Below are 12,433 nucleotides of genomic sequence, written 5' to 3'. Positions count from 1 at the left end.
GAAACACGACCCCAGAGTCCCGGGACAAGCTGGTCCCACACAGCAGCTTTTCCCACGCAGCAGTGCCAAAGGCACACACGTCCCCCTGCGGGTGCCACCCCACCCAGGTGACACCCGGGCACCTCTGTCCCCTCCGGCCGCGCACCTGAACGCACCGCCCGCTGGCTCCGGCGCTGCTGCCCGAGCCGAGGGGATTTTCCCGTTCCTGGCACAGCTGTCCGAGCCAAGGGGATTTTCCCGTTCCCGGGACAGCCGCCGCTGGCACGGCAGGGACAGGGCGGCCGCAGGGAGCGACCCCCGCGTTCCGCGCTGCAGGGCGGACCCGCGGGTACCGCGCCGCCTTCTCCCGGGGCAGCAGCTGTCCTTGGTCATTCCTGCTGCCCCCAGGGAGTAAAATCCGCCCCGGGAATTTGCTTCTGACAGCAGTCATCAGTTTTCTGATGGGAGTCCCTGAAATAGAACCGAGTATCTGTGGCAAATGAGGGTGCCACAGATGGAGTGATAGCAGAGGAAATCTTGTTCCTGCCAGTTACCCGTGGGAAGAAAGTAATGCCCAGCCGTCTTATGCTTGGAAAACAGGGAAAGGGAATTCTGTGTCCTCTCCTGCTTAGGATGTACATTTTCACTGTCCTAAAAAGGGACCATTTGAGGCTTTAGGGAGATTGGTGTGGGTCAAGGATCTGCTGCCTTGGCAGGGCAGAAGGTGGAGCTGCTGTTTGTGACTGTGACAGACCTGAATATTTAGAGATCAATGGGAAGTTGTTCAGTGCCCCAGAAATGATAGAGAATGTCAGCTTGGCTGGTGTCACATGTGGAGCTGGGACAATGACCCTGAACACCCCGAAAAGGTAAAGAAACCCTGAGCCACGCTGTGATCAGACCCCATAGGGGCGGTTTATTTGAAGCGCCAGTAAGGAATAAAGGGAATTCCCCGGCCCCCAGTTTGGTCCCGCCTGCCCACACCACTGCCCTCGGGAAGTGCTGCTCTTCCCGGCTGGAAAGCCAACAAACATTTTTTCCTTCGTCCCTTAAAACTCTTCTCTGAAAACCTCTGTTCTCCCACGTTTCTCCTCGAACACATCCTTCCTCCTTGCGCCTCTCCGGTCCCTCCCCGAGTGTGTGGCTGTGCTGCTCCCCGGCGCTTCGGCAATTAATATAATTGATGCTGAGGCTTGCTGGGCCGGCGAGAGGCGCCGAGGGCTCAGACCAGGGCCGGCCGTGCCAGCACCATGACGCGCTGCAGCTGCTCGTAGGACACAAACATCACCACGTTCCAGGAGCCCAGCCGCAGGAAGGACGGGACGAAGCTGTGCCGGAAAAAGCAGGGCTGAAGGGACATCCCCAAAGGCCTGCACGTGGGGGAATTTGGGGAGCCCGTGTGGTCATCGCAGCCGGTTTGCAGGTGCTGGACTCACCCCTTGTAGAGGCCGGCGGGGCCGTCCTGCATGAGCAGGGCCAGCAGGCAGCTCAGGGCGTTGCGGTACTGCCCGGGGCTGGCGTTCATGTACCGCGTCTTCACCACGTCCACCGGGGATGCCACCACCGTGGCACAGAACCCGGCGCCGAAGGCGGCCACGAAGTGGCATGGGATGTTGTCTAAAGGTGGGGAAGAGCCGGGGGTTGGATGCTGCAGGGACAGGATGGCGCCTGGCCGTGTCCCCCCGTGCCGTCCTCACCTGTCATGAGCTGTGTCCGCAGCAGCGCGTCCTTGAGCAGGTCGTAGGTGACGAGCTCCCCGCAGTTGATGATGGCATTGCGGGCGATGTTGGGCAGCGTCCCTGCGCAGGAGGGTGGTGGCATTGGGACCGCTGCTCACAGCCCCCACTGGAGCACCCTGGGCAGGTGCCCCAGCCCTGCTGCCCCCATCCTTCTTCCCCTCCTCGTCGCCACTTCCATTCTACTCCCACCGCGTCCCATTCCCACGCCCATGCCTGTGCACGCCTACCTCTCCAGAGCCCGCGGATGCCCTCCTCCCTGGCGATGGTGCGGTAGGCGTCCACGGTGCCGCTGTAACGGCGGGCGCTGTCCGGCAGGGCTCCGCAGGCCTGGAACCTCACCTTGACCACGTCGGTGGGCTGGGCGCAGGCCACGGCCACAGCCCCCGTGGTGCAGCCGGCCAGGAGGCGCGTGGCCATGCCTGTGTCTGGAAAGGACAAGTATTGGGACTCCTGGCCCTGTGGAGCCCCCCAGCCCTGCAGGGACCCCAGGGTGAGTGGGCTGTGGTGCTTCACGGAGGGCCAGCTCAGGGGGTTGTGTCCCCAGGGTGAGTTCCTCTCTGGGAAAGGGCAGTGCCTCAGGAAGGGGGTGCGCAGGGAAGTGCTGGACACTCACTCTCAGCGCCCTTGGGGGTGTAGAGCTGCTTCACAGAGTCGTAGAGCCCAATGCGGATGGAGGCGAAGCTCATCTGGCGCTGCAGCCCGGCTGCCAGCCCGCTGTAGAGGCTGCGGGCTCCCTCCGTCCTCACCATGGTGCTCAGCGTCCCCAAAACACCCCGGTACTCCACGGAGCTGACGGTGCGGGGGATCCTCACCTCGCCCTGGATCTGTGGGGTGCCCACTGTATCACCCACCTTCCGTTCCTCCCCAGGTGTCCCCAGCTCCATGGCAGAGGTGCCGCGCAGAGCCCCACGCCACGTCCCCAGGCGCTCCCCTTGCCCGGGGGTTTTGGGAATCGTACCTGCAGCCGCACCTTGGCGGTGTCCAGGGGGAAGGTGCACAGGTCAGCGATGCAGCCGGCCATCCCCGCGCTGACGAACTTCATGGCGGCCGTCGGGGGCACCTCGGGGGGCTTCAGACCCACCATGGTGGCAGAGGGGCTGGAAGGAGAGGAGGGTTTGTGGGGGAGCCAGCAGGGTGCATCAGGACAGGGCTTCACGTGGGCGTCCTGTTCGGCGACGGAGGTGATGATGTGCCATGGTGGCTCTTGGTGGCTTTGGTCAATCCCAAAAACCGTATCCTGCCCTGTCTGCTCCCTTCTGTCGCAGGGAAACTGAGGCACAGCGCTTGCTCAGCAGGGGATCACCAATGCCCACCCTTCCCTATCCCACCCCAGCCATAGCAGGGGTTGCTGGGTGAGATCATCTCCCCCAGAGTGACCTGCCCGGAGCCATGTCCCTCTGTGGCCTCACCGTAGGGACCTCGGCACAGCGTTCAGCTCCTGCCTTGCACAGGCAGTGCCCTGAGAGCCGGCCCCTGGCCCCACCCTTATATAGCACCCAGGGCGGCATTCCAGCAGCCACGGATCGGGTGACAGGAAAACAGCGTTCCCCCGGTGGCATTTCGCTTGATGGGGCTGGGTCACCTGGCACCCGACTGAGGTGGCTGTTTCAGCCCTCTGCCCCCCTCCCGGGGCTCAGCCATTGGGAGGGGGGTCCTGCCCAGACCCCCTGCACTGGACTGGGGAGGAATGTCGGTTTTTACCCTAAAACCACTCTGGGAAGGACGAGATGCAGAAAACCCTCACCCCAAAGCTTCACAAGTGGTTTGGGGGCAGTGCAGCACTGAGCTCTTTGTGCAGGGCAGGCTGGATCCCTTTGTCCGACCAGACCACGAGCCACAATCCATCCTAGACAGCTGCTGAGCTCCCAGCAGGATTGCCCCTGCGTGGTGGAATGTGTTCCCCGAGCTCAGGTGGAGCTGGGGCGGGGTGAGCACCTTGGAGCGAAACCCACCATCAAACCCCTGACACCTTTGGGAGCGTGGCTGGGCACTGGGTCTGACGCTGCCAGGAGGGACTGGACTCAGGACAAGAGCCTGGAGGCCGAGGTGGAGTGAAGAAAGGCCCCTTTTCCTCCCTTTTTTAAAAACTCTGTGTATTTAACCCTTGGTGCTCATTAGCCCCACATGCAGAAAGGATGTGCCTCAGGATGTGCTGCGAGCCTCCACTCGTGCCTGAGCTCGCCTTGCACGAGGAGGACTGTGGTCCTGACACCCTGGAGCCACCTTTGCTCCATCCCTTGGGCTCCAGACAAAAGCTGCCTGGCACTGACAGGCCTCTTTAGCTGGCTCCTGCCTTGTTTTCCTGCCCGGCTCCACGGCTGACCCAAACCTGGAAGGAAGACTCTGTTTACCTCATGCCCAAGATATAGCTCAGGGTCAGTGCTGTGACCTCGGCCATGGCAGTCATCCCAGCCCAGCTGGCATCCTGCCTGAGTCTTTTTTGGGGATGCCACCAGGAGAAAGCAGCCTGCACGTCACTCCTGTCCTTCCAGGGGACACTGGGTGCCTTTACCTTCCATCCCGACCCTGGAAGGGCAGGGAAAGGGGGCCACAAGCACAGGGCAAGTTGTGCCAGCAGTGACTGACGCATTCAGGGCGTCCCCTGGGAAAAACAACACTGCAGAAGTGTGAGAAAAAAGGGATGCTGGTCCTTTGGCTGCTGAAATCCTGAATTCCACGTGTGGTTTGAAAAGCAGCTCAGACTGGAAGTGACTTAGCCCACAGGGGGCTGTGCTGCATGGTGACACTCAATTCCTTGGCAAAGCCCTGTTCTCCTTTCCATGTGCTCCTGGCCACCCCTGATTCCAGCAGGGTTTCTCTGACCTGGAAGCTCATGTGGGAGAGACTCCAGTCTACTGTTGAGGAAAGGTTCCTGCCCTGGCATAGGGACACTTGGCACAGGCTGACAAGAAACCAGGGGAATTTTATTGAAACAAACGCTGGAGAGAGCAGTACAAAAATAACTGAGCTCTGCTGGCATCGAAGTCTGTTCTCTGAAAGGTGTACAAAAATAATTTAAATATAAATATAAAAGTTTCATCTTTCTAGTCACCCTCTTTTGTACACCCACCAGATTTTACGGTGCCCTTAGCCTCTGTTCACACAAGCACTTTGGGCACCTGTGGAAGCAGAGAATTGTGTTGCTCACCAATTGCTTTTGAAAGGGCCATTTCACAGGAATAAATCCTAAAACTGGACTACTTGGAGAGCAGATGGATCATGGGTTACCCACACAGGTGTGTCTCACTGGGGACCTGCCCCTACAAGACACAGCTCCCTGGGGGCGCCCACAGGCTTTAAGCCCTTCTAAATCGGGGATTTCAATTAACTAACCAATTAGGCAAACTAAAAGCAGAGCCTGAAAGCTGTGGCTTCCACCTCCCCTCTTCTGGGGGCTCCTCCTTTGCCCGTGCATCCGGCCATGGCTTTGGAAGCTCTGCTGTGCCAGCACTATTCCTTCTTGGAGAGCTGAGCAGAGAAGATCCTGGCGATTCTTTTGGCCTCCTCCTCAGAGAGCTCGGGGCTGGGCCTGGGACGGTTTGCTCTTCGGTAGGGGATTCCTCCCGGCACTGCTGCACTCCTGCTCTGGGGAGAGAGGCACCACGTGTGAGAGCTCTTGGATTTGTGTCGTGGCAAACCACGGGGCTGTGCAGAGGGTGACAAGTCAGACACACAGGAAAAAAACCACCCCAGTGAGAAAGAGAACGATCTGAACCCAGAATGGGGCTCTGGTGTGCGACCTCTGAACTTTTGAGTGCCCAGCCCCGGCCAGTCTCCCTGCATGAAGCCAAAGAATGGCAGTGGTGTAGTCACTGGGACCTGACTGCATTTTGGCTTTCCATTATTATTTTACTTTATAATTTCCAGAACCTGAAGACCAAACCTCACAGGGGAGAGGCAATGCTCTGTCAACAACAAATCCTAAGCCTGCTGACAGGACAAGGCAGGGAAGGGGTTTAAACTAAAAGAGGAGAGATTTAGATTAGATATTGGGAAGAAATTCTTCCCTGTGAGGGTGCTGAGGCCCTGGCACAGGGTGCCTAAAGAAGCTGTGGCTGCTCCTGGATCCCAGGAAGCGCCCAGGACCAGGCTGGATGGGGCTTGGAGCCACCTGGGCTACTGGAAGCCATGGCAGGGGATGAGGCTGGATAAGCTTCATGGTCCCTCCCAGCCCAAACCACCACTGTGAGTCCATGGCAAATGGGCTGGGCCAGGCTCAGCTGCCTGCAGGGAGCCCAAGGCAGCAGCCCACGAGAGGAAAAGCCCTGGTTTAATCAGTGTCTTCTCCTCTGTGCTTGGCCAGCAGCCTGGCTGTGTCCCTGGTGCTCCTGCAGCACTGGAAGATGAGTGATTTCAGCACACAGAGGAACACATTTCCCCCCAGCTAGCTCAGAGCTGGGCTGAGCCTGTGGAGCGCTGAGAAAAGCAATCCTGCTCCGGGAGCCTTTAAGGGAGGAAGCTGAGGGCCAGGAAGGTCTTTTGGAAAACTGATCCACCGAGCTGGCCTTTCACCTACATCCCTGGGCTGCTTCTCTGAGCCTTGGGAAAGGTCTCCTGAGGTGCCCAGCTCCCTCCCAGGAGAAACAGCTCCAGGACCCTGTTTTGTGCACTTTGAGATGCACTGTCTGGAGAGGGAAATGGCTTTTTCAGGAATAAGTGAGTCCTTGTGTTTGGTGACCTGTGCATTACAGCCTGCAGGTAAAAGACTTCCTGTTCTTATTGCACTGAAATAGCAGACATGGATAATCAGGAGAACCTTTGCTTGCCCTTCTTTCTTCTTAACAGTTCTCCAGGATGAATTTCCTAAACCAAAATACAAGGAGCCAAGAGAGATTAAATGCAGACCTGGTCACAGCAGAAGCTTAAAAGCCAGCAGAAAGAGCTGCTTACTGGGCAAAGTACCTCCCTCGGACAGGGCTGTCCAGAGACCAGGACAGTAGCTCATTCTTCCCACGCTGTTTTCTGCCCAAGGAACAGCCAAAAGGTCAGGAGTGGCTGGAGAGGGGCAGTGACCAGGCCCTCTGCTGATCCCTGAGTTCTGCACAACACCCGAAAACATCTCTCTAGGAAACTTCCCCAACGTGCCAGCTAACTCTCTTTCAAAGGTGCATGAAACTGCATTTCCTGCCTCTCACAGCTCCCCTTTCCCACATGCCACGTGTCCTGCACAGCCAGGGATGGAGAGCCAGCACCTCCCATTTTCAACGTAAGGAACAGAATCCCAGAATGGTTTGGGTGGGAAAGAACCTCAGAGCCCATCCAGTGCCACCCCTGCCATGGGCAGGGATGCCTTCCACCATCCCAGATTGCTCCAGCCCCAATGTCCAGCCTGGTCTTGGGCACTGCCAGGGATCCAGGGGCAGCCCCAGCTGCTCTGGGCACCCTGTGCCAGCCCTGCCTATCCTCACAGTCAATAATGCCCTCCCAACATCTAACACCCTAAAATGCCCTGTTCTCCAAAGCCACAACACAAGAGCAGGTGCCTGATGCTATCTGATGTCACTGAGGTGAAGGAGAGCAGTCTGTTTGCTCCCACAGCCAGGAAACCAGGTGTGCTTGGAAAACACACCACTGGCATGTTGTTGCAGAGATCAGCAGCTAAAATACACCTCCTCCCATCTTCCTACCATTGCCCCACGTGCAGGATGAAGTGGTGTTAAGATGTGTGTGTCTATCCCAGTGACCTCCCTAAAAAGGAACTTCCAGCTGTGGGAGAGGTTTAACACCAGCTTTTGCTGCTATTTCACATGTACAGGTGTGACTCAAAATGAGCGAGGTTTCAAAGCACCATTAACACTCCCAGCTCAGAGAGATGACCAGAACCACAGACTCATGGAATTCCTGAGGTTGCAGAAGACATGTAAGATCATGGAGCTGTTCCCTCAGCACTGCCAAGGCCACCATTATCCCCTGTCCCCAAGTGCCACATCCACACAGCTTTAAATCCCTCCAGGATGGGGACTCACCGCTGCCTTGGGCAGCTGTGCCAGGGCTGGACAGCCTTTTGGGGAAAGAAATGTCCACCCTGAGCCTGCCTTGGCCCAATCTGAGGCCATTCCCTCTCCTCCTGTCCCTGTTCCCCCCCGGCTGTCCCCTCCTGGCAGGAGCTGTGCAGAGCCACAAGGGCCCCCCTGAGCCTCCTTCTCTCCAGGCTGAGCCCCTTCCCAGCTGCCTCACCTGCTCCTGGCTCTCCAGCCCCTTCCCCAGCTCCCTTGCTCTTTTCTGGATGCCAACCCTTCCTCTGCCCATCTCCCAGGCAGTTTCTGGCTGCCAGCTCGATGCCCTGCATAGTTTCCAGAGCACACATCTGAAGTGTCGTGTTTACACCCCTCCTCAGCCCGGCACAGGCTCGGGTCAGTGCCCATCCCAGGTTCCCCCTGTCTGTCTCTCAGGCTCCAAGTGCCTGGGGCTCAGCCAGGAAGCACACGTGTTCCAGGGGGAAGATGCAGGAGGAAAGGGGACTCGTGCCCCGAGGATCACGCTCCGCTCCTCTCCCTGCAGGAACGGCAGCGACGCTGAAACCAGCCAAGGATGATTCTGTGCCTGTGTGCCAGGGGCTGGGCTGAAGCAGATTCAGGAGCACGTTACAGGTCATGGTGGGGGTACAGCCTCCTCCAAGGTCAAGGAATGCCAGTCTTGGAGGCAGAGGACGTTTCAGCACTGTGGCCCAGCGAGTTTGCCAGCAGCTTTGCTTGTGCACAGGGATGGAGGGTGAGCAGATCTGTGTCAACAGGCCACAACCCACCCTGGCACCTGCCCCTGCTTTCCAGCAAGGAAATCAGGAAGATCCAGCAGATCAAAAAGAAACAACACAACCAAGAAAGGATGTTTTGGCTGTTGCTGCCATTGGCATTTTTGGAACATATAAATGCCTGTTTTAGTGAATCTGCCCAAGGCTGTGTTATTTCTAATTCACACCGAAGGTAAGTCTGGGTATACACAAATATGAATTATTCTGAGTAAAACTGATTTCCATCTAAGTTTCTTATTCTGTTGGAATATTCCTAGAGGTGAGAGGGAAAAGAATATCACTGCATTTGGAGAGGGACTTTAGCCAAGGGCCTGGAGTGCCAGAACAAGGGGAATGGCTTCCCCCTGCCAGAGGGCAGGGTTAGATGGGATACTGGGAAGGAATTCTTCCCTTTGAGGGTGCTGAGGCCCTAGCACAGGGTGCCCAGAGCAGCTGTGGCTGGTCCTGGATCCCTGGAAGTGCCCAAGGCCAGGATGGATGGGGCTGGGAGAAGCCTGGGATGGTGGAAGGTGTCCCTGCCATGGCAGGGGGGGGAACAAGAGGATCTTTGATATTCTTTACCACCCAAAGCATTCTGGGATTCTGCCATTTTATGGAAAAGTTTATCAACGCTCAGATTTTTCAAACCTATCCTCTAAGCCCCCCTGAGAGCAGGTGAGCAGTGTGGAAGACAAGAGCTGGGAAGGACACCAAGAATGGGAAGTGTTAGTCTGATGTAACGGGGAAAGAAGTAAAAAACAAAGAGGTTTTGTGAGGCTCTACAAAACTCTGATCCCTGGAAGGTGGTCACAGCTCCAGGCTGAGCCTGACCTCCTCAGGGCCCTGTGCTCTCACAGCAGGAGCTGAGACCAGGTTTTTGTCTCAAACACTGCCAGCTCCTTCGCTGTGACTGCCCAGCTCCACACCTCAGCACTGCTGTGTCATTCCAGGAGGGAAGCTGGGGAAAGCAGGGAGGCAGACAAGCCAGGGAGAGGTGGCAGGAGCACCAGGAAGGTCAGGAGACAAGCTGCCAGCTGCCAAGTGAGAGAGGGCTCAGGTGATGTCCAGAGGACAGCTCGGGTTTCAGCCCTGCTGCCACGCTTGGTGTTTGCTGACCTGTGCAGAACCAAACAAGGCCAGATTTAGAAGCTGATGTTCCAAAGGCCAGTTAAAAACAAAACTATGAGGAAGCATTTTTTCTGAACTCTATGCATTGGTAGCAGTGAAAAATTGGTTCTTCGCAGAGGGAATTTGATGAACAAGGCACAACCAAATCCTGTCTCAGCCCATCCTATAAGTGCTACAGCAAAGGATTAGTGCCAGCCAGCCTCAAATTAAGTGCTGTAAGATCAAAATATCCAAATAGTGCACTGCCAAGATTTAACCTAATTAGTAATAATTTGCAGGGCCGTAATTCCAGCAGCTCAGCTCAGAGCTGCACTCAGGGGGCTCAAGTAAAGCTGGTATCAGCATTAAACCAGAGGTTTCTGTGACTTCAGAGCTGTTAGGGCCTGAGTCTGTTTTGATTCATCAGGTAAGCTGTTCCCACTGACATAAATGTCCCTTGAAGTGTTTCATAGCTGATCTGGAGAGGAAGAGAGGCATCACCCTGTCTGGGAGTGGTAAACAAAGAGCTGCTGCACACCCAGATCCACACCCACAGCAGAGCTGGGGCTGGAAAAGGATCATGGAATTCCAGAATGGTTTGGGTGGGAAGGGACCTTAAAGCTTATCTCATTTCAACCCCTGCCATGGCAGAGACACCTTCCACTGTCCCAGGCTGCTCCAAGTCCCATCCAACTTGGCCTGGAACATTTCCAGGGATGGAGCAGCCACAGCTGCTCTGGGCACCCTGTGCCAGGGCCTCACCACCCTCACAGGGAACAATTTCTTCCCAATATCCAATCCAAATCTCCCCTCTTTTAGATTAAAACTGCTTCCCCTTACCCCATCACTATATGCCACTGTAAAAAGTCTCTCTCTTTTTTTATAATCCCTCTTTATGAACCGAAAATAAGATAAATATGTAGACATTGAAACAACTGAGCCACAAACCTCTGGCAGTAAATAAATCCTTATGAACGTAAAAAAGCAAACCCCCAGCAATCCACAGCTTTCCTGCAGGAGGAACAATCACTCAAGGATTCCTCTGCTCCCTGGGTCACAGAACCATCACAGGATACCTCTCCAGGAACCCCCTCCTGCTGCAAACTCCCTCATTTCATCCTGGTCTAAAAGAGACAAACTGGAGCCATAATCACAAGTCAGAGCTCCTCAGAACCTGGCATGTCACCCCACATTAAAGCACAAAGAGGTGCAGAGTGAGAACCTGCCACTGCCCCTGATGGAGCAGCATTTCCTGAGCATGCTCAACAGCTGGTGGATATAAAGGCATCAGGATCACAGAGAACACAGCCATGGATGCTAAATCCATTCTCACGGAGAGAAGAGGTGTCAGGAAGAGTCCCCCTGACTCTGCTGGAAGCCATCACATCTAAGCTGAGTGCTGGCAGGCCAAGGAAGGGAGAAGTTTTGTTCCTGCTTCAAGGAATGGACTGAGTTGGACAATAAAGGAAAGGACATCCCATACTTACTTTTGGAGGTGTGGAAGGGTGGGAAGAAGTGCAGAGCAGTCTCATGGAGGCCTCCATCTCCTGGGGTGGAAGGAAGAAGTTGGGAACAACAGGATCAGATCTGAGCAGAACTGTTCAGGAACAACCTGCAGTTGCACAGAGGTCCAGGTGTGGAAAAAGCCTCAGCTGTTAACAGGTCCTAAACAGCAAATTTCATTTGTTTTAATCATTATTCCATTGCTCTGAACACGTGGTTCTCTCACCTGGGCTCACAGAGCATGGGACACTGACCCACATTAAAACAATACCTCACAAATCTGCAGAGGACTTCATCCTGCAAAGATTCCAACACTCACTCCAAGATTTGTAATTTGTGCAAGAAACATTAACAAGTATTTTAAAATCAAAATAAAGCACGTTTCTTTTGATACACGAGAAACACAAGAGCTCCAACACATGGGGAAAAATAACAGGGAGAGAAAATGCAACAAGCCATGTAGGAACTACCCAAAATGAAGTGACTCTCACAAATCACAAAATTTGTTGGCTATAAGTTTCAAGAAAGTAATGGGGTCCTCTAACACCTTCCTAGATCACCAGCTCTGGATTAATTTCCCAGGGAAGAGCTTCACATAGCACATTTCTCTGTCCTGAGGCCAGGGAGACTCTAACTAAGCAGAAGAGTCATCAAATGCAAGAGTGTTTAAGAAAAGTGTAAAGGATACAAAGAGATTTTTTGTTTGATGGGGTTTTCTGAGCCTTCCACTGGGTCTTCACTGCTGTCATCAGGGAAGCTCTCGCTGTTTCCTTCTGAGCCAGCTTGGGCTGATACACTCTGAACACAGTTCTCATCAGAGCCACTTCCTTCCTTTCCCTGATGATCTCCATTTACAACCTCAGCACCTTCCTCCTCCTCAGTGGCTTTTTGATTGGTCAAACCCATGTCTCCTGAGGATGGCAGCAGTTCCTTGGAGCCTGCAGGGAACTCCACACTTTTCTTTATGGGTTCAGTGCTCAGTGCTCTGCTCCAGAGGCTCAGCTGAGATGGCAGAAGCAGCTCCCTCTCTGCTGTTCCTGTGCTTCTGGGGAAGGTCTGGCAGTCTCCTGCTGCTCCCCAGGGGCTGTTCCCACCCACCTTGGGGCTCATGGGTGGGCTCAGGGCGCTGAGCACGCTCTGGCTGTCCCCCTGCAGCATGCTGGACAAGGTGCTGCTGTTCCCTCTTTGGAAACAGCCCACGTCCATGGAATGCTGATCCCCAGCCCTGGGGTCCAGAGGCTGCAGCTCAGGCCCCTGCCCTGTTTCAGAGATCATGCTGGACCAGGGGCTCGTCCTGTCTGTCATGGTGGTTATCTCATTTAGAGTCCGTGGTTCTATAACATCTTCTTCATACTCCTCTTCACTGTGAGGCTGG

At 55.3% G+C, this 12,433-nt stretch overlaps 1 protein-coding gene across 1 annotated transcript; it reads right to left on the bottom strand.

The window, feature by feature from the left end:
- Positions 1-876: 876 nt before the first annotated feature.
- Positions 877-11,136, bottom strand: LOC135293209 (putative mitochondrial transporter UCP3). The gene is made up of 8 exons (XM_064407197.1): positions 11,043-11,136; positions 5,052-5,298; positions 2,677-2,815; positions 2,332-2,542; positions 1,946-2,143; positions 1,677-1,778; positions 1,416-1,596; positions 877-1,307 (listed from the first exon to the last, which is right to left on the bottom strand). The coding sequence occupies exons 3-8, from the start codon at positions 2,800-2,802 to the stop codon at positions 1,202-1,204; spliced, it is 924 nt and encodes a 307-aa protein (XP_064263267.1). The 5' UTR covers positions 2,803-2,815; positions 5,052-5,298; positions 11,043-11,136; the 3' UTR covers positions 877-1,201.
- Positions 11,137-12,433: the final 1,297 nt, after the last annotated feature.

Source organism: Passer domesticus, unplaced genomic scaffold (genome assembly GCF_036417665.1).
Source record: "Passer domesticus isolate bPasDom1 unplaced genomic scaffold, bPasDom1.hap1 HAP1_SCAFFOLD_87, whole genome shotgun sequence".
Classification (NCBI taxonomy): Eukaryota; Metazoa; Chordata; class Aves; order Passeriformes; family Passeridae; genus Passer; species Passer domesticus.
This window is presented reverse-complemented; position numbering and strand designations above follow the sequence as displayed.